This window comes from Astatotilapia calliptera, chromosome 9, assembly GCF_964374335.1.
Source record: "Astatotilapia calliptera chromosome 9, fAstCal68.1, whole genome shotgun sequence".
Classification (NCBI taxonomy): domain Eukaryota; kingdom Metazoa; phylum Chordata; class Actinopteri; order Cichliformes; family Cichlidae; genus Astatotilapia; species Astatotilapia calliptera.
In genome coordinates this window covers 24164157-24190349 of record NC_137430.1, presented here as the reverse complement: position 1 = coordinate 24190349, position 26193 = coordinate 24164157, and the positions used below count along the sequence as shown (strand labels likewise).

Here is a 26193-nt window from a genome sequence, read left to right as displayed (position 1 = left end):
AGCCTTTTTATCCATCTTTGCTTCAAAGATGTGTTTTTATTTACATCTAACAGCACACAGATGCGCCACTTGGTTGAATCCCGAGTGTGAGTGCTTGCCTGATATAGCAACAAAAAGAAAGCAGCATATAATAATAGCCATATGAAATGTCACAACAGTCCCTCATGCATGAGGCACTGACTTCTGACACATAGTGACACTTGGGCGCTGTTTTCAGCTGAAAACATCTTCGAGTTCATGGACTGGCAACAAAATCTACTGTCCTGCCTTATGACAGTATTTATAGTAAATGGGTTCTTTGTTACTGAAGAGGGTGCAGGGACTCTGTGGTTGAGGGATGTTGTGCACTCGAGCTGCAGTCACTCACATTTCATCCACTCTGGCCAGACCACGCCAATGACAACAAGTCTGTGGCCCGAGGCTCCGCACGTCCTTTTTATCACCATCAAATCAGCCGGCCCGAATGTCACGGCGTCATCTCTGGCCGGCACCGTGGAACCACCAGGCTAAATCATCATCTTGCACTCAGACACAGCCATTTAGCCATCAGTGTGTATCAGGCGGACAGAGGCGTGAAGCCCTCCGTGCGAGATGGCTCATTCGCACACGCAAACAACAAAGCCAGCACCGAGTCTAATCACTGCGGCTGATCCGCAGCAGAGAGGGCAAGAACGCCAGCTGTTTGAAGCAGACTGCATATTTCATTACAGCAGCACTTTTTTTTTCCTCCCTCCACCTCCTTTGTGATTAATTATAACACATGAGAAAGATCAATATTCCATAATTTGGCCCAGTGCAAAGTTAAGGCAGAATCAAAGTGCTTTAAAGAAAGTTTGACAGACTCTCTTCTCTCTTTCCCTTTCAGATGACCCAACCCAAATCGGAAAAGGCATCACTTTGATCACAGTGCAGGACATAAATGATAACGCTCCGGTTTTTGCCATCGACTATGAAACACTGCTTTGTGAAAATGCCATACCAGGACAGGTAAGACCCAGAAACATCTCCGCAGTCGGTCTTGCTTCCCTTCCTTTTTTTCTCTCTCCTTACTTGCTTGAAGTTTGACTCACAAAGACAGCCCGCTGACTCTCAAAGCCATTAAAACCCTTTCTCTTTTGTTCCTCAAAACAAGTCCACTGTGTGCATGCACTATCCACTTCACAGCTCGAGGTCACTCCAGGGAGACAGCATCATTAGTATGAGACACATCCTTAAGATTTAATAGCAGGTATTGTAGTTCTTATCGTTCATTAGAGATGTTACTCGCATTCAATACTGTCAAAGGCAGCTAAATTAATGACAGTGCACTATGCCTGTGGTCTTAACAACCTAATGCAATGGCTCATGCTGGGATGGAGTAGTGTTCGGCGTCGGTCTGATTTTCCATTCTGAAGTCCTGCGTAATTAGATGGTCGCCATGCAGGGCAGTGATGTAGAAAATGCAACACAATATGGTCGGAAGGTAACTAGAGAGATTTTAGGAAGAGGAGGAGGAGAAGAAGCTGATTTTTTCGCTGCTTTTAGCATTTGGCCTCATTGTTGCTAAATGACTTGTGTGTCAGTGGCAGCGATTCATCTGCTCTTGGCATTTGGAAAATACAATCAGAGGCGAAGGGTAAAAGAGGCGTGTAGACTTGAATAAGTACAATTGATCAGAATGATGCATTATATTGGGAATGGCCATTAGGCCCTTTTAAATATGTTATTTGCATTCATATTTGGGAGTTGTTTGTCACCAGGCTCACAGGAGGGTGAGCAGAAATAGCAAATGATTTCATTTGCAAAAAGTGAAAGACTACATTTTCTCTGTGTGTATTTGTTTTATATGCACGGAGCGGCTCATTTTCCATCGAGGTTCCAGAGACTAACCCTCATCTGACCGACATATTTAACATACATGGATTACCGGCTGAAGTCTCTGGGGAACTGCTATTATATTTGCTAAGAGCAAATATAATAGCAAAACACTAATAATGGCAAAACTTGTTTCTTCTCAGAGCGTTATTAGTTATGTAATTAAGGGCATCTAAAGATAAAAAATGGAATTAATCTTATTACTGCAGAGTTACAACTAATTTGCAGTTTTGTAAAATGAAAAACGTGTCTTTAACACATGCACTTGCCGATGTTATCTGAAGTACAATCCACATTATTACTAAATACTTATTTATCATCCTTTTATTCTCAGTAGTTTTAAGTAAACATCACTTTTGTTGGCTTTATATGAGAAAAGCAATCGGAATAAATATAAAATAATAGAAATAAAAAAAACAATAAAGGCAGCCCAAAGTTGTCATTTCTGAAAGGGTGACGTCTCTTTGGTGGCATCTCAAAGGCATCCTGATCAGATGCCTTAGCCACCTCTGCTGGCTCCTTTCGATGTAGAAGAGTAGCGGCTCCACTCTCAATCTCTAAAGGGAGAGCCTAGACAGCATTCAGAGGAAATTCATTTCCGCCACTTGTATCAGTGATCTCATTCCTTCCGTCACCACAGCTCGTGACCATAGGTGAGGGTGGCAACGTAGATCGACAGCTTTAAACTGACACTCACCTCTCTCTTCAGCATCCACACCAATCTGCCAATCTCCCACTCTACTCTTCCCTCACAAGACCGCAACATACTTGAACTCCTCCACTTGGAGAAGCAACCCCATCCCTGACACAGAGTGGGCACTCTTCTGGCTGAGAACCACGGCCTCAGATTTGAAGGTGCTCCTTCTCATCCCAGCTGCTTCACATTCAGGTGCAAACCACCCCAGTGAAAGCTGGAGGCCAAGAGAACCACATCATCTGTAAAGGTCAAAGACCAGATCCAGAGTCCACTGAATCTGATGTCACAACAATGATAACATCATTAGGCAGACCTAAAAAATGGGAGCGATGGAAGAAAACTCCTGTGAGATATGACATAATACACCTCCAGGGTTTGTACGGATCCCAGGATGAGTGTTAAAGTGAATTTTCAAATTTCTCATTATGCTGCCATGTTGGTCTTTTTTAGGCATTTTTTGAGCTTGTATCTTTTTTTAATCACAACTAACTAAGTGGAGTTCAGTATACACAATTCAGCCAACCTTGAGGTATTTTAAGATATTACTCAATTGAATGTAATTCATCACACTGTAGCTGTAAGGCTTAGCATTTGCAGGAATAAACACTGCCTCTATATTAGTTGACATCATTATTGAAAAATGCATTCTACCAGAGCTGAATGTCTATTTTTGGTTAATGATCCCGCCACTTATCCTCAGACGATTGTTGTTCCTCTGCGATATTAAAGTTAGCGCAACATAAAGCAACCATCTCTCACTCGTCGATATTTCAACTTTTAAATTCAGGAGATAATTTGTAAACTTCTTCCCACTAGCACCTTATAAATTATGGCACAGAGACTGAAACAAAGTCATTCTCCAACAATCATACCAGCCTGCAGGACACAGCAACAGCCATTGCCCATGACAGCATCATCAGCAGGAAAAGGTGCTGCAAATCTGTAATTACTCAGCTGAAGCAGACAGATTGCTTACTCAATGCCAGCGATAGCTGAGCTGCGTGGTTCCCCCCTAGGTGTAGCTAGAAGCTTCTTTGCTGTAAAGTGAGGAGCTGGTGGTGACTGAGGCCTTGGTCCCTGTCCATCCAGCGAGTTGAAGCGATGCATTCAAATTATGACTGCACAGTCATAAAATGGTGCAGTTAAAATGAGCTACTTTAGCTTGGAGCTGGTTTTAACCTTATAATAGTTAAGACACTTACAACACAAAGTAGTGAGTATGTATGGTTGTGTGTGGAAATGTGTTTGGATTTTACTCAACTGAAGTGAAATACTGTCAGCCCAGCGCTAAGTACCTGAAGTATGCACGTGATTTCATATTTTTACACAAATAGCTACATTCAAGGATTTAATTAGCTCCTCAATTTACAAGTTAGGAGCTGTGACTCATCACATCACCTCAAAAGAAGGAAGACAAAGGAACACAAAACAAATAGGCGTTAAATGTCTAGAATATATTTCACAATTAAACTCACCTAACATATCTTTTATCTTCTTATCTAAACACTTTTGAGAAAATGTTTTGTGAACCGTGTGGATTTATACTTGCTAATTGTAAAATGCGCTCTGATCATCATAAATCACAATTGACCAAAAAGACAAGGAAAAGAAGCGAACTAAACTAACTACACACAATTCCCAGGCGAGCCCAGACAGTCATTCCCAGTCTAGGCTTGAAAAGGTAAGCAAACCGCCTTTGCTAACAAAACAACACTTGGAGCCAGGTGTTGTGATGAGATTGGAAGTGTGGGCTGATGGGTTGATAATTAAAGGCATCCGAAGTCTGCACTCACAAAGTGTGTTCTTCTCATGAAAGATTGGTTGTTGTGAGCCATGCCTCAATCGCAAATCACGAAAGCTGGAAAAGACTCCAGAGCATCTTTAAAGATCTAAATGTCCATCAGTTCGCAATAAGACAAGCCATTTCCAAAGAGAGGGGCTCCGAAAGACTGATGGTACTCTCTGTAGGAATAAATCTCCACTAGAAAAAAAAAGGTAATGAATAAGAAGGGTGTTGATGGAAAGACACAATGAAAGCACTGCTTTTCTGGGGAAAGTAAAAACGTGCTGCTCTTCATTTCCTATTAGTTTAGTCAGAAGACAATCAGATCACAAGAAAATCCTTGTTATTCACAGTGTATATAAGGTTTCCACATTAAAAAGGACCATCTAGCTGTTGTTTCACATTGAATTTCTTACATTCCAACAGTTAAATATGTGATTTATAGTCACATGTAGATGTTTTGTTTTTTTTTAATGTAGCATTGCAGCCATCGTAGCTACAATTTCTTTGATTTCTTTTTAAATACACATAAAATAAAGAGGCAAAATAAATTGATGTGACCTCTGTGCAATGTGTTGTCTGTCTCTGTAAATTAATGTTCCGGAGGAGGTTACATTTATAGCAACAGCCCGTTTATTCAGTGAATTCTCTGGTTTGCTCTCGGTTTTATCACTTAGGAAATGTTGCCAAGTGGAGTTCCACTGTGTCACGCTCTGAATTGAAGATTGTTAGTCACACCTTTATTTCATCACGTCTGGATTATTGTAATTCATTGTTCGCTTGTCTTAACAAAGCTTCCTTTGAACATCAGCAGGTTGTTCAAAACACCGCTGCGAGCCTTCTGGCTGAGTTTTGCAAGTACTCGCATGTCACATCGTTGCTAATTTAGTTGCACTGGCTCCCCATTAACTTCAGAGTCCATCGGTGAACCTTTACATCCATGCAGCCCCCATTCCCCGCAGGACCCTGAGTTTGTTTACTGACAATAACAAATATGTGTGCCTAAAATGTTGAGTTTAAGTAATTTGAATACATGTAAATCTGTAAAAAAATTTAAAAAAATTATTGCAATTAAATCTGATCATATTAAACATGTTTGATTTGTATATATTTAGTTTAGATGAAGCATATTTTTCTTAATGATGAATTATTTGAATAAATCTTTGATTTTACATATTTTATAGAGCTGTCAGTGTTAACCTTGTTTAAATGGCATTAACGCGACAAATTTTCGAGTTAACGAGTTACCGCGGATCACCTTGTGTGTGGAGCTGCACAGCATCACCACGTTAGCGCCTTTAGCTCGTTAACGTGTTGACGCCATCCAGCCATCCAGGGCGATCCGCGGTTACTCGTTAACGGAGATTTTCCGCGTTAATGCAGTTATGGCTTTACCGTAACTTACCATAACTTATTAACGCTGACAGCACTAATATTTTGAGCGTGATTTTGAGTTCTAAGGTTTTTTAATGTACAAAACTGAGAACAGTGGCCCCCTGACATGGGACCACTAAAATGTCATCACATGAGAGTTAGCTACATTTAGTCAAGAGGCTCTTTGCTGGTAGTAATCTGTATTAAAAAGAGAAAGTTAACAAAAAATATTTCACAATATTTCAGCCAGCAAACATATATTACAATTTACTAACTATACATGTTACAAACATATTACCTCTACAGTGAATCCAGTAAATACAGACTGTAACTTTCCTATTTAGAGATCTGTTACCGAACCTTTTTAAACTGTGTGACATTTACATGCAGTTTACGTGTTAACATTTTTGATTAGCGTTTTCTCCCATAATTTCTTATATATCATTTGGAAATACTCGAGAGCCACATATTGACATGTCACATCCCGTGCAGTATTTTGTCTGTAAAAATAAACCTGTGCTTTCAGTAATGTAACTGCCATAGCAATTGCCATGATTGTCTTTGTCACATCTTGAGGAATCACAAATCTTTGCATGCTGCGCTCACCTCACGTCTTTCACATGGGATAAATTTAGATGAGAAACGTGCTTCTTGTACTTTCTTTAACCTTGTCGTAGGAGTGAATGACTACTACAGACAGGAAGTGCTTGTTTTCTTACTTTTTTTTAATTATCTGCTAATTCCAATTTTATTCAGTCCCATTGAAGCCCTCTCTTGGGCAAGACTGAAGTGTACCAATGGGAATGCACCTTCAGACTGAATAATGAGGGCACAAAAAAATGGAAATTTCATGATGAAATTTACACCCAAAAATACAGAGCAAAGGGAAAGAGAGACGCTGACATTTGAATGTGAAAACACAGTTTGAATTACAACGAGATGTCTGCTGTCTGTTACTAGACGGACTAGGTGGACTCATAACCTGTCAGATACGTGCTCCACCACCTCCCTGATTCCTTATTAATCAAAATGCCCCTGTTGTGTACTATATGTCTGGCTGTAGCAGTGAACCAGTGGCAGTACTAACTGTGTCTGCTTTTCCTGTAAAGCATTGTTAAAAATCTCACGCCGCCCACTGGCTGTCACGCCCATTGGCTTATTCACAGCTGTGACAAAGATGAAATAATAATAGTTGCCAGTTGGGGCCAGGGTTGACTCTGTGGCTCTGTAGCACAGATTAAGAGGGAGTGCAGGGATGGAATAAGCTGCCATTTTTCAGGCCTAATTAAGGCCGTCTCGTGGCACTGGTTCTCTCCAGAGATGCCACTTGTTACGGATCAACGGTGCGTCTGTCTTCTGCCATAATATTAATTGATATTATGATGATGTGGAAGGGGCAGGGCAGCAGGGACGGAGGAGTGGGGGGTCACGTTGTACAATCACTTCAGTGTAACCATTACATACATGAGTGGACTTGGCATTCAGCTGCCCCCAATCTGCTCCCTGCCCCTCCCTGCAGTCCTGTAGCGTCCCTGAGGGATTTGGGAATGTTGGGTAGTCATGAACTGAGGTTTTCAAACTGCAAGGTAAAAGAGTTGAAAAGAAAGCAGTGAGATACAAACACTGCTGAAGTAGCTGGTGCATGCTGACGTTTGAAAATGTGTTTTTATGAGGCTGTGAGGCTAAATTAAGATACAAAACCCTAAGTGGCTACTTCTGCCAAATTTGCATCAAACTTTGTGCTCCTTCTGAGCTTTCAGTCAAATGTCAACACAAGGTAATACACTGATTTTTAAATTTGCTGTGATGTTCACCTTTTAAGGATATTCTTATCACATATGTCACATTTAGCTTAGAATTTACTGACCCCCCCCAAAAAAAAACAAAAAAACAAAAACGAAAAACAAACAAAAAAACAAACAAACAAAAACAAAAAAACTTAGGTTCCTGCAAAGTAATCCAATAGTTATACCTGTCTTTCCATCCACAGGAAACCTAACAGCAACAGATGAACTGCCTTGACTGTATATAAAATGAATGTAGCAACCATAGCATCTGGTTTGTAAAGCCTTGCAGTTTTAGCATTCTGAATGACACTTTGGAGCTGGGTGTAATGATATTTGGAAAAAAGACAGGCATGCTAAGTGTTCAGCTAACACTAGCTAGCTTGTTTAATTATCAAGATGCATCAACAGACTGTAAGGCTGCATCACCTGGGTGCAAATAGCAGCTAATGTAACATACAAAAAAATGCAATACAATTGTATTTACCAAAACTAGAGCATAGCCCCACTGAACCTATTCTGTTTATCATATAATGTCATGAAAATCAGTGTCTTACATTATTTACTAGAAGACAGCTAGCTGTTACAGCTGACCGTGATCACCTGTCAGATAAAGAGGTTCCCAGGTCTGTGGAGTTTGCATGTCTTCTCTGTGCTGGCATGGCTTTACTCAGGGTACACCAGCTTCCTTCCACAGTCCAAAGATGTACATGTTTGGTAACTTGATGATTCTAAATTGGCCCTATGTGTGAATGTTAACATGAGTAATCAGGGTTTAGAGAGCTAGACTCCAGGCTCCCTGCAACACTGAACTGGAGTTAAGAGTTAAGACGGTGGATGGATGGATGGATGGATGGATGGATGCAAGTTTTGGTAATGTGAAGATACATTTTTATTGAGGAGGCTGTAAACATATTTATGTGTGCTTTAAATGTGGGTATTTCAACTGCAGCAACTGTGTGGTTTACCTTGCTGCTGGAGTCTTCTTCAAAGCCGTTTAATGAAGTGCACTTTTGGTAGTTCCCAGTTGGCTTTATTTTCCAGCCCCAAGGTTTCCTCTCAGACTACTTCTTGTTTTCTTACAACATAGCGTGCTGTAGTTCCAGTGTGTGTGTGTGAATATCTCCTAACTTAAACAATGAATAGTCAGTGAAGAATCTTAATGTTGTCCAATAAGACATGTATTTACATACAAATTTATATCCTGGTATGTGCCATTATTTTTTCAAGTTTCTTTTTTTTGTTTTTTTTTACCATTCCCTAATTACTATACTGCCTCACATCAATAAAAAAGTGTCTTCGCACCTCTAGTCATCGCTCAAATTATCAGTTTATTATGGGTGTTGCATCAAGGTGAGAGATGAAAACAGATATGCCAAGGTGCTAGGGGCAGAGAAAATATTAGTGTGTGGCAGCAAACTGTCTGTTCTATAAAAAGACAGAACAAGGAGCAAGTTTAATCTCAGATCTCACCAGGAGATGACTTTAGCCTCAGCAGTTTCGACTTGTCAGGATCATGCCAACAAACACGCTTATGACAAGTCGAGTCGATGCGGAATGAGAGCGGCGGCATAAAAAAAAAAAGGGATTGAAGGATGACATTTGTTGAATGATATTGATTGGCAATATGTGTGGGTGTGGGGCATCCGTACGTATGTCTGTGTGTGTGTGTCTGACAGCAGGGTGAGATGTGTGAGCTGGTGCTGTTAGTGAACAAAGTTATGGGTGTCACATGTGGGTGATGTTTAGGGCGTCTATGTCATAGGAAGCCGTGGCAGAGTGCCGCAGAGCGAGGGGTGTGAAAGCGGCAGGCCCACCACTTCCTTCGTCAACACAACCCATGGTGACAGCTGTCATATTGCCATGGCAACGAGTGCCACCTATTTGATGCGATACTTATTTATACTCTTGGTTCAACTTTGAAGTGGCTGTCTTGATCTTATTGTATGACTAATCTGCCAACAGGGCTTTAGGTGGCTTAAATGAAAGTCTCTTAGCTGTACAGCCAGTCGTATCCTACTCACAATCTGATAATTACACTATAAAGACAGTATAACACTAGACTAGACCCTGAAGAGTTTAAAATGCAGTGCAGTGTTTACTTCGCTGGTGTCAAAGTGTGATTTGCTCATTATTGCTTGGATTCTTCATCTTTTTTATATATATAGTCAGTCATTCTAGTTATGCTACTTTACCAAACATTACTTTTTTCATTATAGAAGCCACATTTCATGTTCCTGTCTCCAGTCAAAGTCTGAGTCAGTAATGCAGCAGCTCAAGGGAGCACAGATGCTTTGTGTCATAGTTGAAGTAAATTATGGCCATTGTAGTTTGCTAACGTACTTCCGGTGTTTGGAAGAATTAAATCTTGATTGTTTGAACTGCACGCCGGTGAAAACAGATGCGTTTTAGGTGGCAGGGTGTCATTTGTAGAATTATTGCGAGTGCTGAGTGAACAGGCAGGATTTGGCCTGTGAAGGTGCAGCTCAATCAACCAGGTGGTGCGATGTCTGGGGATGGGTGGATTCAAATAACTAGACACCAAAGAGTAGAATCTTCAATGAAAATATCCAGAACCCAGAATTTGGCTTTGGATTAAAGACTGAACACTGAAACTCATTTTGAAGCCTGTGCATAATTTTTTTTGTACCAGTGTACTGTTGTGGATAATATATGTAAACAAAAGTATAAGTCCCTTTGATCAAAGAAAAAAAAAAACCCAAGAATAACTCTAAATAAAACATTTCAAATTTCTTATTTTCTTTTCATATTCAGATCTAAGATCACATTTCATTTGATATTTAAAAAGTACTTACATTTATTTTCCACTCACTTAAAAATACCATTTATCTTTGCATTATTGTTTCACAAAGTCAACAATTTTTGTTTTCTAATTTTCTAATTAAATCAAGGAACGTGAGCACAAAGAAGTCACTGAGACTGACAAACTGTGTAGCACTTTTCAAAACTGTCACGCAGACACCTTTGTGTCAAAGGTTTGGCTGCGCAATAATGTCTTTAAGTTGATGTTTACTTATCAGTTCTCACTGCATGCATCTTAGTGAAGTGAGGTATAGGTTTAAAATGCTATTCTTAGACTTTTAATTAGAAGTGTTGTTCGCTGTCAGCTGTCACCATTCCTGTTGACACTGCTGCTGCCTTCTGACTTTATAGTTACTTTCTCAACCGATGAAAACAAAGTAACACAACTTCACAATAAAAAGATCTGTCACTTTCCTTTTAGTTTGAATATGCTAAAAGTTTTTGTTGTTGTAAAGATAAATCTCTAAAATAGGATGAAAACAATATGTATTTTGGAGTGAAAATGATTTTTCCTTAAAGGGTTTTCCTAAAATGCCCCAGCAGTTTTGTATATCACTTCTTTAAAACTGGGAAAATTGCCAAAGGTCGATTAGATTAAAAAAAGGTCAAAAGCAGCGGCTGAGAAATCTTTTTATTTCCCCGCGTTGGTTAAGGTCCAAGAAACATTAAATCATACATTTCCTCTAATTTTACAGGATAGTGTCATTAGATGTTCCCTGCTTTCCAAATTTGACTTCTTTAAAATTCTACACCACAGGCTTTGCCTTAATTCTTCACCACTTGGAACTTTATTTCTGTGTTGTTTGTTAAGGTTTTCAGTACATTTAATACTGATTGCAATAGATTTTGTAACTAAGTCTTTTAGTTATGATACAGATAAAGCATGAAGGGATTTCAACAATCACCCAAGCGATCAAAAAGATAGTAAGGCAACAGTAGACTAAACTCATATACAGTCAAGTGAAAAAGAAAGTGTTCACAGGACTCTATGCAGCCCTTAAGTACACCATTCCTTAAGAATTGAGAGGATAAGTAGCAGCCAGGTGCTGCTAATCAAGTGCATTTGATTAACTGATTATCAGAGCGTGTGAGCACCTCTATGAAAGAGGAAGTTTTGTCAGTTTGCTAGTCTGGAGCAGTCAAGTGTGTGTGTTAACACAATGTTAAGGAAGAAAGGCATCAGCAACTATCTTAGAGAAGCGATGGTTGTTCCTCATCATACACAGTCGACCCAAGGTCAGGCTGTGCAGTACGCAGAGGAACTGCAAACACCTCGAGAGATTTCAGAATCTACAGGCAAGTTAATTATAAAAAAAAGATTAAATAAAACACTTCTTGGAAATGTTTCCAGGCTAAAACCTCTACTCTCCAAAAAGAACTCCAAACAGACAAAAGTGTAGCTGTTTGGCTGTAATCTACAACTAAACATAGCATATTGACATAAAGACATCTAAATGTTCTCCAGCACAAGCTTCATATAGTCATTCTCTCAAAAGGTGGTGGAGGGTTGATGATTTGGGCTTGTTTTACAGGACACAGGGCCTGGGCACCTTGCAGTCATTCAGTCAACTGTGAACTACTTGTATAACAAATTATTCTAGAATCAAATATGAAGCCAGCTTGGCTGAAATTGGATCATATCGCAGCAAAAATTTCTGGCACAGCTTTACCTACTTCCAAGGTGCATGGAGAGGATGAAAAACTCACAACGCAGGAACTCTAACAACTCTTAGAATGAAAGAGGAACAACTTTATTAACTGACCAACTCGTTTCAGCTTCTGGCCTTCATCAGGGATACACAAAGTACAATTTGTGTGTAAATAAAAGACAAGAAACAGAAAAAAATTTAATTAACCAATCACACCTTCATAGATAAACCAGCTGACATATAACAGGTTGCTATTGGTTAATAGGTTAATAGGTTAAGTGACGCCCAAGTAAAACTGGACTAGACAGTTAACGATAAAGACAGGGGGGAGGAACCATAATCCCCGCCCGTCTTAAAATAATACATGCGAGAAATACATAAGAAGAAAAAATATTAGAAATATACAGAAAAATAATAAAATGATTACAAAAGAAAACATTTAATTAAAAAAGAAGTCAGTGCAGCAGTTTGATTAAAAAAGAAGAAGACACCATAAATTGGATCACACAAAATTCCAGATTTCAACCTGACTGAAATGGTGTCGTGTGACCTGAAGAGAGCTGTGCATGAAAAAAGGTCCACAAACCTCAATGAACTGTAGGCCAAAATTCCTCTATAACAAAGTGAAAGACTTACAGAAAATGATTGATTTAAGTTACTGCTATCTAAGAGTTATAGGTTATAGGTATAGGTTGCTGATTTATTAGATGTGCTTAGATTTTCACAGTACTGAATAGACTCCTATGAAAACCTTTCTTTTTCATATGGCTCTAAATGTCATTCTTCAATCTGAGTTCCTTCTGTTTTTGTTTTTTGTTTGTTTGTTTTTTTGTTCATTTTATGGATAATTTGGTTACAATTTAGTGAGTTTGAGTAACATCCCACTTTTACAATACAAATGTGCATACATTCCTCTGTGTACTGCACATTCTCTTACTTCCCTTTGAAGGCAACAAACAGAGACACCTTTGTCCTTTAATATCCGGTGTGGTCTGACACGCAGCCATGTGTAAACTCAAAAAACCCTTTAATTCAGTGATTCATAGGCCTCCTCAGCCGTTCCTTGCGACAGGCACCAGTCGGCTGCAGCTGTTAATGTCTTTGAGCGAGAATTTATGTCCGCAGCCATGCCTCTCTCCTCCTGTCTCCTACTCAACCCATTTGAGGATTCCCCACCAAAGGTTCAGTGCATCCTTGCATCAGAGCCACATTAATGAAAGGCATTATACATTACAAAGTGTTTGATTTAAGAATGATTTAGAGTCCTTTCCCTCAGCCGTGAGGAATGGAAAGCTTCCTAGAGATAAGCTCGGAATCCATCCGCAATATTCAAAGGACATCAAAGGGTTCAGAATGTGTATTGGATTCATCGGCGGTGTAGGAACCACAAAGAAAGGTTTCTATCAGATGTGAGATTTCCATAACAGAGTGAGAGGCATGTGAGTTATTATGATCCCAGGATCAGTGGCAGCTTTGGCGATATGCAGCCGAGCATGCATACGCTGCATGTTTAGGTGCTCAATTGTTGAGTTTGCCTGTCACTGATCTGCCGCTGACACAAACATCACTTCTGTCTGTATATACAGATATCCCAAATGTTCTTGAGAACTAGAGCAGATAACCTTTTTGCATTTCTGCTCCCCATATAAATTCCCCTTGCACTGCAAAACTAAACCGCAAACAGAGACACTTTTTTAAATACTTGCTGATGCAAATATTTTAATTTTGTTAAGAAATAAGAATAAAACATTCATGGTATTTCACCCCGCCTGCCAGTTTTAATAATTGGCAGGATGTTGCTTACCACCTACACAAATCCCTAATACCTGACAGCTTGTAACCAGCAGCATTTAATCACAGCTGACAACTGATAATCCATGTCTCGGCACTGATGGATCATTGGGGTTGTTTTTATTTTTTTCTACTTCCTCACTCTTTTAATTTTTTCATCTTATTTTGCTTTTTCAACTCAGAGCTGTTTGGGGCTGGGAGATGTGATAATTTAGTGTGAATTGCTTCTAAGGATCTCTTGGATCCTGTCCACGGGTGTGAGTTGTCACAGGGTTGAGTTTCTCGATTGCCTACAAAGGATTCGGGAGGCTTGATCTAAATTTATAAGGACACTGCGGCAGTAACACCCACTTTGATGGCCGTTGTGGTGGCTATCATTTGTCGTCCATATGGCGTCTCGGCATTTGATGTGCTTCTCATGTACAGCGTGTACTGTGAGAGATTTTTGCTTGTTTTTTGTTTGTTTTATTTTCTTTCTGCTACTAGATGCTGAAATTAAAGCCTTGTCTTTTTGCTTTGATTTTTTTTTTTTTTTTTTAGCGGAGGGGGGAGCTAAAACAAGAAATTGATTTTCAGATAACACGTTTGTATGAATAAAAAAAAAAAAAAAAAAAAAATCATTACAGCATGTGCTAGTGGGTGTAAATAAATTGTAATCTGATTTCCTGCATTATTTATAGTTTTCGACAGTCGTCTATAATAGAAGGAGCAAGATTCGGTTTAGTTTGAGGTTCAGAGGCAAAAAAAGTAAACTGAAACAAACTGTATTCACTTTTAACCCACAGATGTGAATGCTTCTCTTGGATTGCCTCAAGCAACATCAGTTTTCATCATGAGTTATTTTCATGCTCGTAATAATGAAGTGGGAATGCTTGGCTGGATGGATTTATTTTGAAGAGCATCAGTAATACAACAGTTCAGTGCGCTGACCTAATATTGTCTTCATTTTTTAATGCGGTGGCCAAGGTCAGGTCAGATAGATAATATAATAAGAGGGATGTGTGTATTAGAGTTGGTCAGTCGTATCTGTATATTTCCTTTCATCATATTGTCATTACCAGATATCACTGATACACAGTCTGACAGCGGAGGGAGATTTTGACTTTTAGCTATGAATACAGCCAATTTTACGACACGGTTGCTCTTCATACCTTGCAATTTCTCTTTATTAAACACTTGATAAACCCTAAATAGTAGATGAATACTTTATTAACTAAAGCAGAAACCTCTCCCATAGCCAGACACGGGTACATAGAGGAAAAGCTTCCTTCCTCTACAGCTTCGCATATTGCACTTATCAATATTGGCAAATGGAAATAATGATCATCCTCAAAGTGAGTTGAAAAGTTGGTTGAACAAAACTTGTAACCTGCATTTGAGAGCAAAAAATAATCCCTAAATTTTAAGATGCACAGTAGTTTGCAGAACCAGACAACACAGTAACAGGATGTGTTGAAATATCCCATGGCGGAAGTGCGTTAACTAAAATTTAATGTCAATTTTTCCCATAGTTAAAGCCCACAATCTATGTCAATCCAATGGACCAAAGGACCACATGCATTTGCAACAGTATGACTTTAAACTGGTTTTAAATGAATATACATATCTTGCAATACAGAGTTAATAGAAGAGTCTTTCACAGATGGTTACCACTGAAATTTAAGAAGCTGCGATTTTTGATGAAACATTGAGTGTCAAGATTTATTGTAATATGCAGTGATAAAATAATGTAGGAAGTATTGTATTTTTAGTCCTTAAAGATTATATCATAGAGAATCCTCTTCAAAGAATATATTTTTATTTTATGCATAGACGTGAGTCTGGCTTTGTCATATAAATCTTTCGATTAGTATAATTGAGAAATATCTTTCCGCTCTGATAAACTTACTCTTAGCACTTATTTACATTACAGCTTGATAATAACAGTAATAGTCATAGGTATTAGTGGGGCAATGAGTTTTAAAGGAAAGTGCTACCAACACACTTTCATAGTTAAAGTACATAGTATGGGGTAAATGGTAAATGGCCTGTATTTATATAGCGCTTTACTAGTCCCTAAGGACCCCAAAGCGCTTTACATATCCAGTCATCCACCCATTCACGCACATATTCACACACTGGTGATGGCAAGCTACATTGTAGCCACAGCTACCCTGGGGCGCACTGACAGAGGCGAGGCTGCCGGACACTGGCGCCACCGGGCCCTCTGACCACCACCAGTAGGCAACGGGTGAAGTGTCTTGCCCAAGGACACAACGACCGAGACTGTCCAAGCCGGGGCTCAAACCGGCAACCTTCCGATTACAAGGCGAACGCCCAACTCTTGAGCCACAATCGCCCCAACTAAGTACATCCTTAGTTGATTATCTGTGAGCACCTCTATAAAAGCAGATGTTTTTCCTGGTCTGGACAATGCATAGTATATTATTATTACTTTCATAAAAAGCATTATATTTTGGTTTTTGCCATTACTTTACTTGGATATCTCTACTGTCAGACAGCGATCCACTTTTACTGTGATTTGCCATCTCTACAGTTAAGGCCATGTGGTTAGTTGACACTTGAAAATAGCATTTTCTTTCCTTTGTAGTATCATCAAAGGGTTAAAATTGAACACACTAAATGTGTTGTGGTCTCTACACTGACTGCAAAACTAATCTCTGGACAATGTTTTGCTGAGAGAAATCACTTCCCCAAAGAAAACACTTCATCCCTAAGAGGTTGCCAAGCTCTTGCCAAATAAGCACTTACTGTACTTCGAGAGATAAATGACACAAAACCACAGCCAAACATTATAAAACAAATCCTTTCCATCAATCAGAATCAAGTTGGTTTTCTCCAGTTCACTCACACTGTTGCCTGGCCTTTTAAACAAGATTTATGCCTCCGTGTACATAAATTTATGACAGAGTGAAAAGTGATGCATATACAAAAGCCTTGATGACAATGCTTTCCTCAAGTTGAGGGAGATTGTGAGCTTACTAACTGCAAACCCACATTAAGCATTTTACACCGTGATTAACGCCTATTTAGCCCGAGAGATCAGATAAAACTCAGCAAGCTAACTGATGCCGAATGTCTTTTTGTGTTAACATTCTCCTCAGGTGATCCAGACAATCAGCGCAGTGGATAAGGATGAACCTTTGAGTGGTCATCGCTTTTATTTCGCCCTGGCAGGACCTGCTGCTGGTAACCTTAACTTCACTCTGCGAGATAATAAGGGTGAGACAACCTTTTGTGGTATTCTTTGATGTTATCTTCAAGCTCATATGATTTTATTGTTTTCCTGTGTGTGTGCATGTCATTGTTTGTCTATACTTCTATACTGAAGTGTAGAGAATTATAAAAAAAAACACTGATGTTTGTTTCCCCTAAAAATGTTTTAGAGGGTATTAAAAAGCTTTAAAGTTATATAAAGTAGAATTTGTAGTTGTAAAATGTTGCCAACAAAATGGTCTAAGGTTTTTAAAATGATGCTAAAGGAGGCAGATCAGTTCTTTTATGTGGATGATCTATTGCTATCTTACAAAAAAGCATTTTTGAGATTTCATATTTTAACTGATCTATTTTTTATATCATGATTGGTCTCTTTCTGCATTTTTATGCATTGCAGAATTTCCCAGTCCATAGTCGAACACTAAAAATTATATTTGATTCTATAAAATGCAGCATGTGGATAACCTTTAATTGATTGACTTGTGTCAAACATCATTTTTCTAGTTTAATTCTACCGTATTAGAGATTGATTTAGGTCACCCAACTCCCATTTTTAAGCCTCAGTTTGAGCATTTTGGAAACGTAAAGCAATGTCACTATATCACAAGTGCTCTGAAACAGTGTGAGAAATGATCAGGTGTGCCGTGGAAGATTATCTGGTTACACAAGATTGGTACTCTAAGCGATCAGCATGAGTAAACAGCCGAACTATTACATTCTCTTCCACTAGAGGGCAGTATAACTACCTCCTTTAATTAAATGGGTTGCCAACTGCCAGTAAAACTAAAGAAGACGAAGAAGAAATTACATAAAAGTCATGCAGTGAGTTAGACAATGCAGCATATAATAGCAATAGATAAATACTTGGGGAAAAAATAGTCAATATGACCTGGGTCCTGGAGAAAATTCTGACCCAGATGAAGGCCCTAGCACAGGGGTGCCCAATCCCGGTCCTCGAGAGCTACCGTCCTGCAGCTTTTAGATGCATCCTTGTTCCCACACACCTGAATCAAATGAATGGCTTGTTATCAGGTCTTTGCCAAACATGATGGCATGCTGAAGAGATCAAACCATTTGATTCAGCTGTGTTGGAGTAGGGATGCATCTAAAAGCTGCAGGATAGTAGCTCTCGAGGACCGGGATTGGGCACCCCTGCCCTAGCATGAGTAGTGGTCAGAAGCGAACCAATTCCGCTATAATTCGTGCACAGGGGAAAATTATCAAAATGCTTTTTGTGATATTTTTGTTTGGTGGTGTGCCGTGTGATTTTTCAAATGTGAAATATGTGCTGTGGCTCCAAAAGGTTGGGAAACACTTCTCTAAAAGACACCAACACCACAAACATTGAGTGATATTGAGTTCAGCGACTCGCATTAGCTCAGATGAAGCCTAATGTTGAATGAACAGCTGGTGGCCTAGCCTTATTTTTATATGCTGATGAGAAATTAAAAAAATAGTTTGTACATACATATTGGTAGTCGATACTTGTATAAAAACTAATACATGTTATTTGGAAGAATTCAGTCAGAGGTTTAAACTGCTTCTACATTACTGTCAGAGTTCAGTCAGATTAGCTTTATTTCATGGAGATACATTTTTAAAACAATCCCTTGAGATAATTGCTACTGGCCTTTAAGAGTCTGTAAAAGGTGTTGCTCAAGTTAGGTATGGTCTGTTTGTTGTTTATTCCTTCCAACTGAGCCTGGCAGCAATGCAATTGACACTTTAGTCATTGCTCACTCAGCTCCCTATATCTGCCCTGTATCTGGCTATAATACACTCTGCAATCTGACTCAGGAAAAAAAATAGTACAGAGTAACTGGTGGCCCCCGGCATGCCCAGCACTGCCAAATGAAACCATTATTCTGCCGTGACAATGCCCCCTCTACTTTTTTTTCTTGGTAATTGTTCATCAAAACGAAATCCAGAAACAAACTTCCTCTGTAACTGGAGCACATCCGAGTGAGAACTCAGTCTTGCTATAACTTTGTTCAACTTAGTGCGAGGTGTCTATGTGTCGGATCAAGGAATAACTTTAAATCAAACACACAAGGTGAAAACTGTCTTTGTGTCATAATGATTTGTTATCCACCTACAAGCAAAACAGTGGGTGGATGTAGAAAATTAGTTGTTCTTATAGAAAAGCCTAAGTGGTAATTTGCATATATTTTTAAAGATGTGAGAACTGTGTCTGACTCCATCATTACTTACTTACATGAATTCCCACTGCTTTGAAAAACATAGCATGTGCTGAGCTGATGTGCATTCTGAGGTGATGGCCCTTTGTCGAGTGTTTTGTTCACATGTGTGGGAGCTCGGCTCAGGCAGCAATGTTAGTTTGTATAAAGAACAGCAGCAGCAACCAGGTTGTGCCACAGTAATCCTTCTGAGTGCAGACATGTGTTACATCATGTACTTGTTGTTTTAGTAACACCTTAGTAGACTAAGGACAGCTTGAATAGAAAAAGGTTCTCTGAGGAGATATTCTATTAACCTCTTATTCAGTATGTTGAGTATACTGAATGAACTGTATGGACACATTTACAAATGTTGCAACAACAACATAGTATGTTCAGTGGTGTCCAGTGTAATGTGTTATAGCATGTTAATATGTGTTTTTTTCCATGGTACCCAAATGACTCTTAATGAATTCTGTATGAGCTTTAATGATTTAGTACGTCATAACGAAGGAAATGCAGATCAATGGAAATTAAACAAAGAAAACACAATAATCAATGCAAGGAAATGTTATTTTGTTTGCGCAGTTATACAATTTAAGGTCTGTTTAAATACATTTTTAAAGAAGCAACCTTAAAAAAAATAATACCCTTTTTTTTCAGTTTAATTCACAAATGTAAAACTGATTAAAATGTGAATATCTTTTCAGAATCAGAGAAACTTTATTACCGTATTTCCCGGACTACAAAGCGCACCTAAATATTAGCCGCACAAGCTAAAATCAGGGGAAAATCCTGTTTTGTACATACATTAGCCGCACCTGACTAAAAGCCGCAGGTGTTTCAATGTTGACTTATCATATGTAAGAGAATATGCACAAAGGGAATTGTCAGGAAAGAGATGGCTGTTTGGAGACATCACTTTTATTAATATTTTGAAAAACAAGTTATGGGTACATATTTGCACATGTAGTACATAACAGTAGCCTACAGCACACCAGAAAAATAGATTCGGCCTACCTTTTAGGCTCAGGTGCAGTGACACGGCTTTAACAAGAAGAAAAGTCAGTCATTCACCATCTTTCTCTTCTTCCTGCGCACTAAAAACACCAAAGTCCTCTTCTCCAGTGTCGGATACAAACAGGCTCAGGATGGCTTCATCATCCACTCTCCGCTTCTCTCCTTCGTTGTCACTTTCAAAACCAAAGAAATCCTCGTTGTCAGTGTCAGAGTCGAACACCCTCTGAAGGGCCGTGGCGGTGTCCTCCTCTCCATCATGCAGCAGTCCAGCCCTTAAAAATCCGTTGGTGATCGTGGATGTTTTCACACTTTTCCACGCTGTCAGAATCCACCGATGGCGTTGGGCATAACTTGCTTTTTGGGCATAACTTGCAAGTTTATCGCCGCTCATCATCCACAACTCCCGCTGAACGCGTACCGCTACTTTGAAGTTTGTTTTTCGCGCTACTTCGTACGGCACTACGTTGCCTGGCGGACGGACATGTGACTAACATACCACTCTTGAACCCCGATCCTTCCGCCAGGCAACGTAGTGCCGTACAACAGCGGAACACACAAAACAAATCGTCTTACGATATGACAAAAATCATGGACAATCCATAGAAAAGCCGCACCTGACTAAAAGCCGCAGGGTTCAAAGCTTGTGCAAAAAGTAGCGGCTTATAGCCCGACAATTACGGTAGTCCCAGAGGGAAATTGAGTTGTCATAGCAGCAAATATATAAAAAAACAACAAGCGCTCATATCGAAACGGAGTTATGATAGATACTAGGGGTGCAACGATACACAAAATTCACGGTTCGGTTCGGTTCGATACTTTGGTGTCACGGTTCGATATTTTTTCAATACAAAAAAATGTTCATGCCTTTTTAATTTGTCATTTATTAAAATTATAAATATATATTTTAACTCAAAAGTACAGTTTTTAAATTTAATGTTGCTGAAACAACAAAGTAATAAAAAAAATAAAACTATCTGATCGAGAAATCACTCATCTTTGGAAAAGAGAGTTTATTATAGAGAAATGGCTCTTTCCAAAATAAAAGCTATACTATACGCTTCTTCTGGGGCAGTGCATCTTAACCTGGGTTCGATCGAGGTCCCCATAAGGAGAATCATGTGCTAACGGCTGTCTAAATGACTCGGGTAAAGTTTGTAGCATCTGTGCATGTTGTTTTTGTCTGCTTCCACTTGTCTTTGCACTAGGATGATCTCGGCGTAAATGTGCAGTCATATTCGTTGTGTTCCCACTAGTGCTGTCAGCGTTAATCTCGTTGAAATGACGTTAACGCCACAACACGACAAATCTCCGTTAACGAGTTACCACGGATCGCCCCGTGCGTGGGGCTGGACGGCGCCAACACGTTAACGAGCTAACTGCGCTAACGCACTAGTTCCCACCCATGTAATTGAGCATTGCGTGGCACATCCGACATACTGTTTTACTTTTGTCCATGACGCGCTTACCTTTAGGGTCATACTTCACATGAAAACCAAAATAGTTCCAAACGCCACATCTGAATGAGGGTGGGGGAGGTTCAATTTGCCATGTTGCAACAAGAGCTTAACTTCTGTCTTGCTAGCTTGCACTGCGGTCAGTGAATCTGCGCTCGACTACTCCGCTTAGGCTGCACTGTCGAGCGCAGATCCACTGAGTGCTCAACACAGACAGCATCGTCAGGAGAAAAGTTGATAAAATAAATTAAAAAATTTGTATTGTTCGATACATATGCGTACCGAACCGAAAGCACTGTATCTAACGGTTCAATATCGATACGAGTATTGTTGCACCCCTAATAGATACATATTAGGATAAATAGATAAATATAGAGCTATAGGTATAAAGAAAAATATACATATAAATATAAAAGTACAAGTATGTGTGTAAATATGTCGTGGTGTACAAAAGTGACAAGGTGCATTGAGGTGTGATTAATACTGTTCCACATGTGTGGATCTGACCCAAGTGGATGAATTAAAGAGCCTGATAGCAGCAGGAAGGAACAACTTGCTGTAACGTTCCCCCAGACAGCAAGTTTGAAGGAACCTGTCGCTGAAACTGCTCTTCAGATTGTATAGTGTGTTATGGAGGGGGTGGGAGTTATTGTCCATGATTGCCAGAATCCTGTCACTGATCACCTCCTCCAGGATGGTGAGCTTCATGCCAACAGCAAACTCAGCCTTCCTGATGAGTTTGTTCAGTCTGTTTGCGTCCTTTGCTTTTGATGCATGCACCCCAGCATGCCACAGCAAAGGAGATGGGGCTCACAACAAAAGACTGATAGAACATATAGAGCAGCCTGCTGCATACATTGAAGGATCTGAGCCTTCGTAGAAATTAAAGCACCACCAGCTTCTTTGTTTTGGCCACATTCAGCTGCAGGTGGTTTACCTCACACCACCTCACCTCACACCACCTCACGAAGCAATCAATTTGTCTACCTACTGTCAAGATGGCCAAAATAAAAAAATAAAATAAAATAAAGTTTTGTAGCCTAAGAGATGAAAGACGAACTTTCAGTTATGAGTCTTTGACGCTTATTAACAAAATATTTCTGGGATTAGTTTCTTTTGAACTTAAAAAAGTTCAGAAGAAACTAATGATAGCATGTCATGCTCAAGATGCTTTATATTGACCCTACAGCGAAAACCCCTGCAATCAAACGACCCCCTATGAGCAAGAATTTGGTAACAGTGGGAACGAAAAACGCTATTTTAACAGGAAGAAACCTCAGGCAGAATCAGGCAGCCATCTGCTGCGACCAGTTGGGGGTAAGGAGAGTTAGACAGGGCAAAAGACAAAAAACTCATAAAGACCTCTAAATCTAAACTAAAGTGGTAACTGGTTCCTTCTACAATGGATGGAAAGTTAGAGAACAACAGCACTACTGGTTAATAAAATGTAATTAAAAGTGGGCCAAACATGTTCATGAATATGACTGAAGTAAGCTGAGCAGCAGTCTTCTCCAGTGGGTGTGTTGAATCAGCAGATAAAATAAAATTTGTGATATGTAAAGATCAGTTGCTGCCTGATGTTTTATTAACTATTTCTTTCAAACATGTTTCATATGTGCAGCCAATGCAATAGTTGACTTGTCCGCTGATTAAAGCCCACATACCTGTGGTTAGCTGCAAGCCATTTTGGCTCAGTTCTAACTCTACGTATTAAAGGCGCAAGACATCAGTGATTTTTTTACTAAAAGGAAACATGACAAATAACACTGTTGTGGAATTTCGGGTAATAGATCACTAGAACTTCCAGTTCTAACAGGAAGTACCTTTACAAGTAGTTTATCAGTTGTACGATCAATGTGTGTTATTGCTGTCAAACACTAAAAGACTAAAATATGAGTTGAAAAAGACATTTTGCACTTGTTTCTTAGTCTTTTGGTTCTAGTGTTCAGGTGTGCCAAGTACAATGCTCAGGGATATGGAAAAGATCCTGTCATTTTTCAACATGTCAGTTTCCCAGCGCACAAAACCAGTTTCATAAAGAGATGGTTTTTCCAGCATGTTGTGGAGGATCCTGACCGGCTTGCACCAAGCCCTAACCCCATCCAACACCTTACTAGAGCGCAGACTGCAAATCAACACTGGTCAAAATCAGACTGTACTCATGTTTACTTATCTATTTATTTATTCATGGCTGAATGGCACCAAATGCCTGTAGTTAGCTTCCAAAATCTAGGAGTGGAGACTGTTGTAGCAGCATGTTTAATGATCAGGGGTGGGACAGCATGTTCAGTAATCAAATACTGGCATAACATTTGCACTTTATTCATATGTGTTTTCCACCTTCCTGCGCACAGATGTCCCTTGAGGACAAATACCAGGCACAGCCACATGTTTCACATTTAGCAGCAGAACATATTTATTCAGCGTTTTAAGTGTGCAACCCATCTCAGTTGTTACTAACCAGCTGTGTGTTTTTTATTCATCCACGAGGAAACTTTTCTCCCCTGATTTTACTAATGTCACATTTGCAAGAGAACTCCTCGGTATTTTCATTTTCTCCTTGTTCTTGGGCTTCTGAAAGAAATCTGAATATCCCCCAGACAAACAATGGAGTTGTCCTTCAAGGCAAAAAAAAATCTACATTTCAATCATGCACTGCTAAAATTTGAAAGTGCATTTCAGTCTATTGATATAGCTGACATGAAATGGCTTTTTTCAGCTGATGTAATGGCACATTGTTCTCTTCTAGCCGCCTCTTTCTCTTTCATGTGCTGCGATTTCATATAAGATTTTACCATCAAACCAAAGTTGTTATTAGCCAACAGGTGGTCAGAGCAGGGAGAGATGCCACAGCGTGTCATATAATGAATTGTGTTAATGACACCATCTGTTGGCATTGCTGCTTTTAATACTGTAAAATCATTTCAAACTGCACAACCAAAGCACAGCAATCATTATAAGATAGAAGTTAAGCCCCTGCTAGTCACATATTTGCAGTTCATTGTTCATTTGAAGCCAATAAACTTGATATGCAGATTAAATAAAGCTTCCCATGTCTTCTCTTACAAGTGATATGATGCTTTCATGCTTTAACTCTACTTTGCAGACAACACAGCATCCATATTGACAAAGCGAGGTGGCTTCAGGAGACGGGAGCAGCCTGTGTATCGACTCCCTGTGTTGATTGTGGACAGTGGAAGTCCTGCTCTCAGCAGCACAAATACACTCTCAGTTCGAGTGTGTGACTGTGACTCTGACGGAGTGGCCTTGTCTTGTGGAGCTGTGGCCTATACAGCAACTGGCCTCAGCACAGGTGCCCTCCTGGCTATTCTGGGCTGCATCATCACACTTCTGGGTAAGCCCTATATGACCTTAGTGTCACGGAAGTCCAGTTAACAGCAGCTTGTGTGGATATGTGTGGGTGTGTGTGTGTGTGTTTGTTTGTTTCTTCTTCTTTTTTTTTTGGTGGCTCATGGGATTGGTTGGACAGCCCAGAGTGGACCGTCTTTATTGCAGGGGTGAAAGTCGCTGTACTTCTACAACCTGGGTTATTTTTTTTGTTTGCTTTGGATTGTTTTTTGCTTTTTGGGGGGGTTGGGGGGCATGCAATTTTGGATATATTAAAACATTTTACACTAACTTTACAGTCAAATCACCTAACTGCACAACCATATCGCTATTTCTGTTGAAATTTCGTTTGAAATCTTTTGACGTTCTGACTCTGACTGAATGTAAGTAGTTTATGTAAATTTCTGTTGAATGTTGAATGCCAATTTCTGTGTGTGTAGATAGCTACAGATTTGCAACAAGCAAGAGGTGTTTTTTTTTTTATATTATCAATAACAGATTCTATGCAATTGCCAATTTTACCCCATTCAGTTAGAAACTCAGTCTGACTCTGTTTTGTTACTATCTTATTACCTTAAGTTGCTTTGAAGACGGCAACTGACCGTAGAGTGGCTGCAGACCCATTCCCTATTTTTGAACTAACCATTTCAGAGGCAACGCTGTCACTAGCAGCGCTGCAATAATTCTAGTCGTGCTGCTGGTCTTCAACTTCCCTAATGTGGCTATAGCACTAGCAGCTAAAGATTTTGTACAATAACTCGCACCATTGCTCACTGACCTACTTTAGCAAGTGCTTCATGCCCTCGGATTTCTCCAATTAAGAACCAATCATACAAAAATGACCTCAGCTCTTTATGAGAACTTAAAATTAAAGCCAAATCGATACTAATGCAATTACGGGCAGATGGGTAGATGGGTGCAGCATGCAGCTCCAGCAGAAAATCATACAGGAAATGCTAAAACTCTGTCCAAAAGCAGATCTCTAGACAGCCTCAGCGACTAATGGCTACTGATGTTGCACAAACAATGACTGAACAGAGCCAAGACATCGGCTGTCATTGTAGAGTTTACCACGAGCAGCTAATATTTAACTTAGTGAAGTGAAGCAGTTATACCCTGAATCTCAACAAAGAACAGCGGTCCCTGAGCTGTAAACTTCAGCTTGAATTGTGTGTTTGTTGCCAAGCTGCTTCGCCCTAATTGCAAATATGACGAATGACAAA

At 39.6% G+C, this 26193-nt stretch overlaps 1 protein-coding gene across 1 annotated transcript in view; it reads left to right on the top strand.

The window, feature by feature from the left end:
* LOC113029246 (cadherin-7) overlaps nucleotides 1-26193 on the top strand; it is a 116889-nt gene that overhangs the window by 79629 nt on the left and 11067 nt on the right. The window contains exons 9-11 of the mRNA XM_026180022.2: nucleotides 866-987; nucleotides 16860-16977; nucleotides 24729-24977. Coding sequence (XP_026035807.1) covers nucleotides 866-987; nucleotides 16860-16977; nucleotides 24729-24977 — 489 coding nt within the window. The remainder of the gene's footprint in view (nucleotides 1-865; nucleotides 988-16859; nucleotides 16978-24728; nucleotides 24978-26193) is intronic.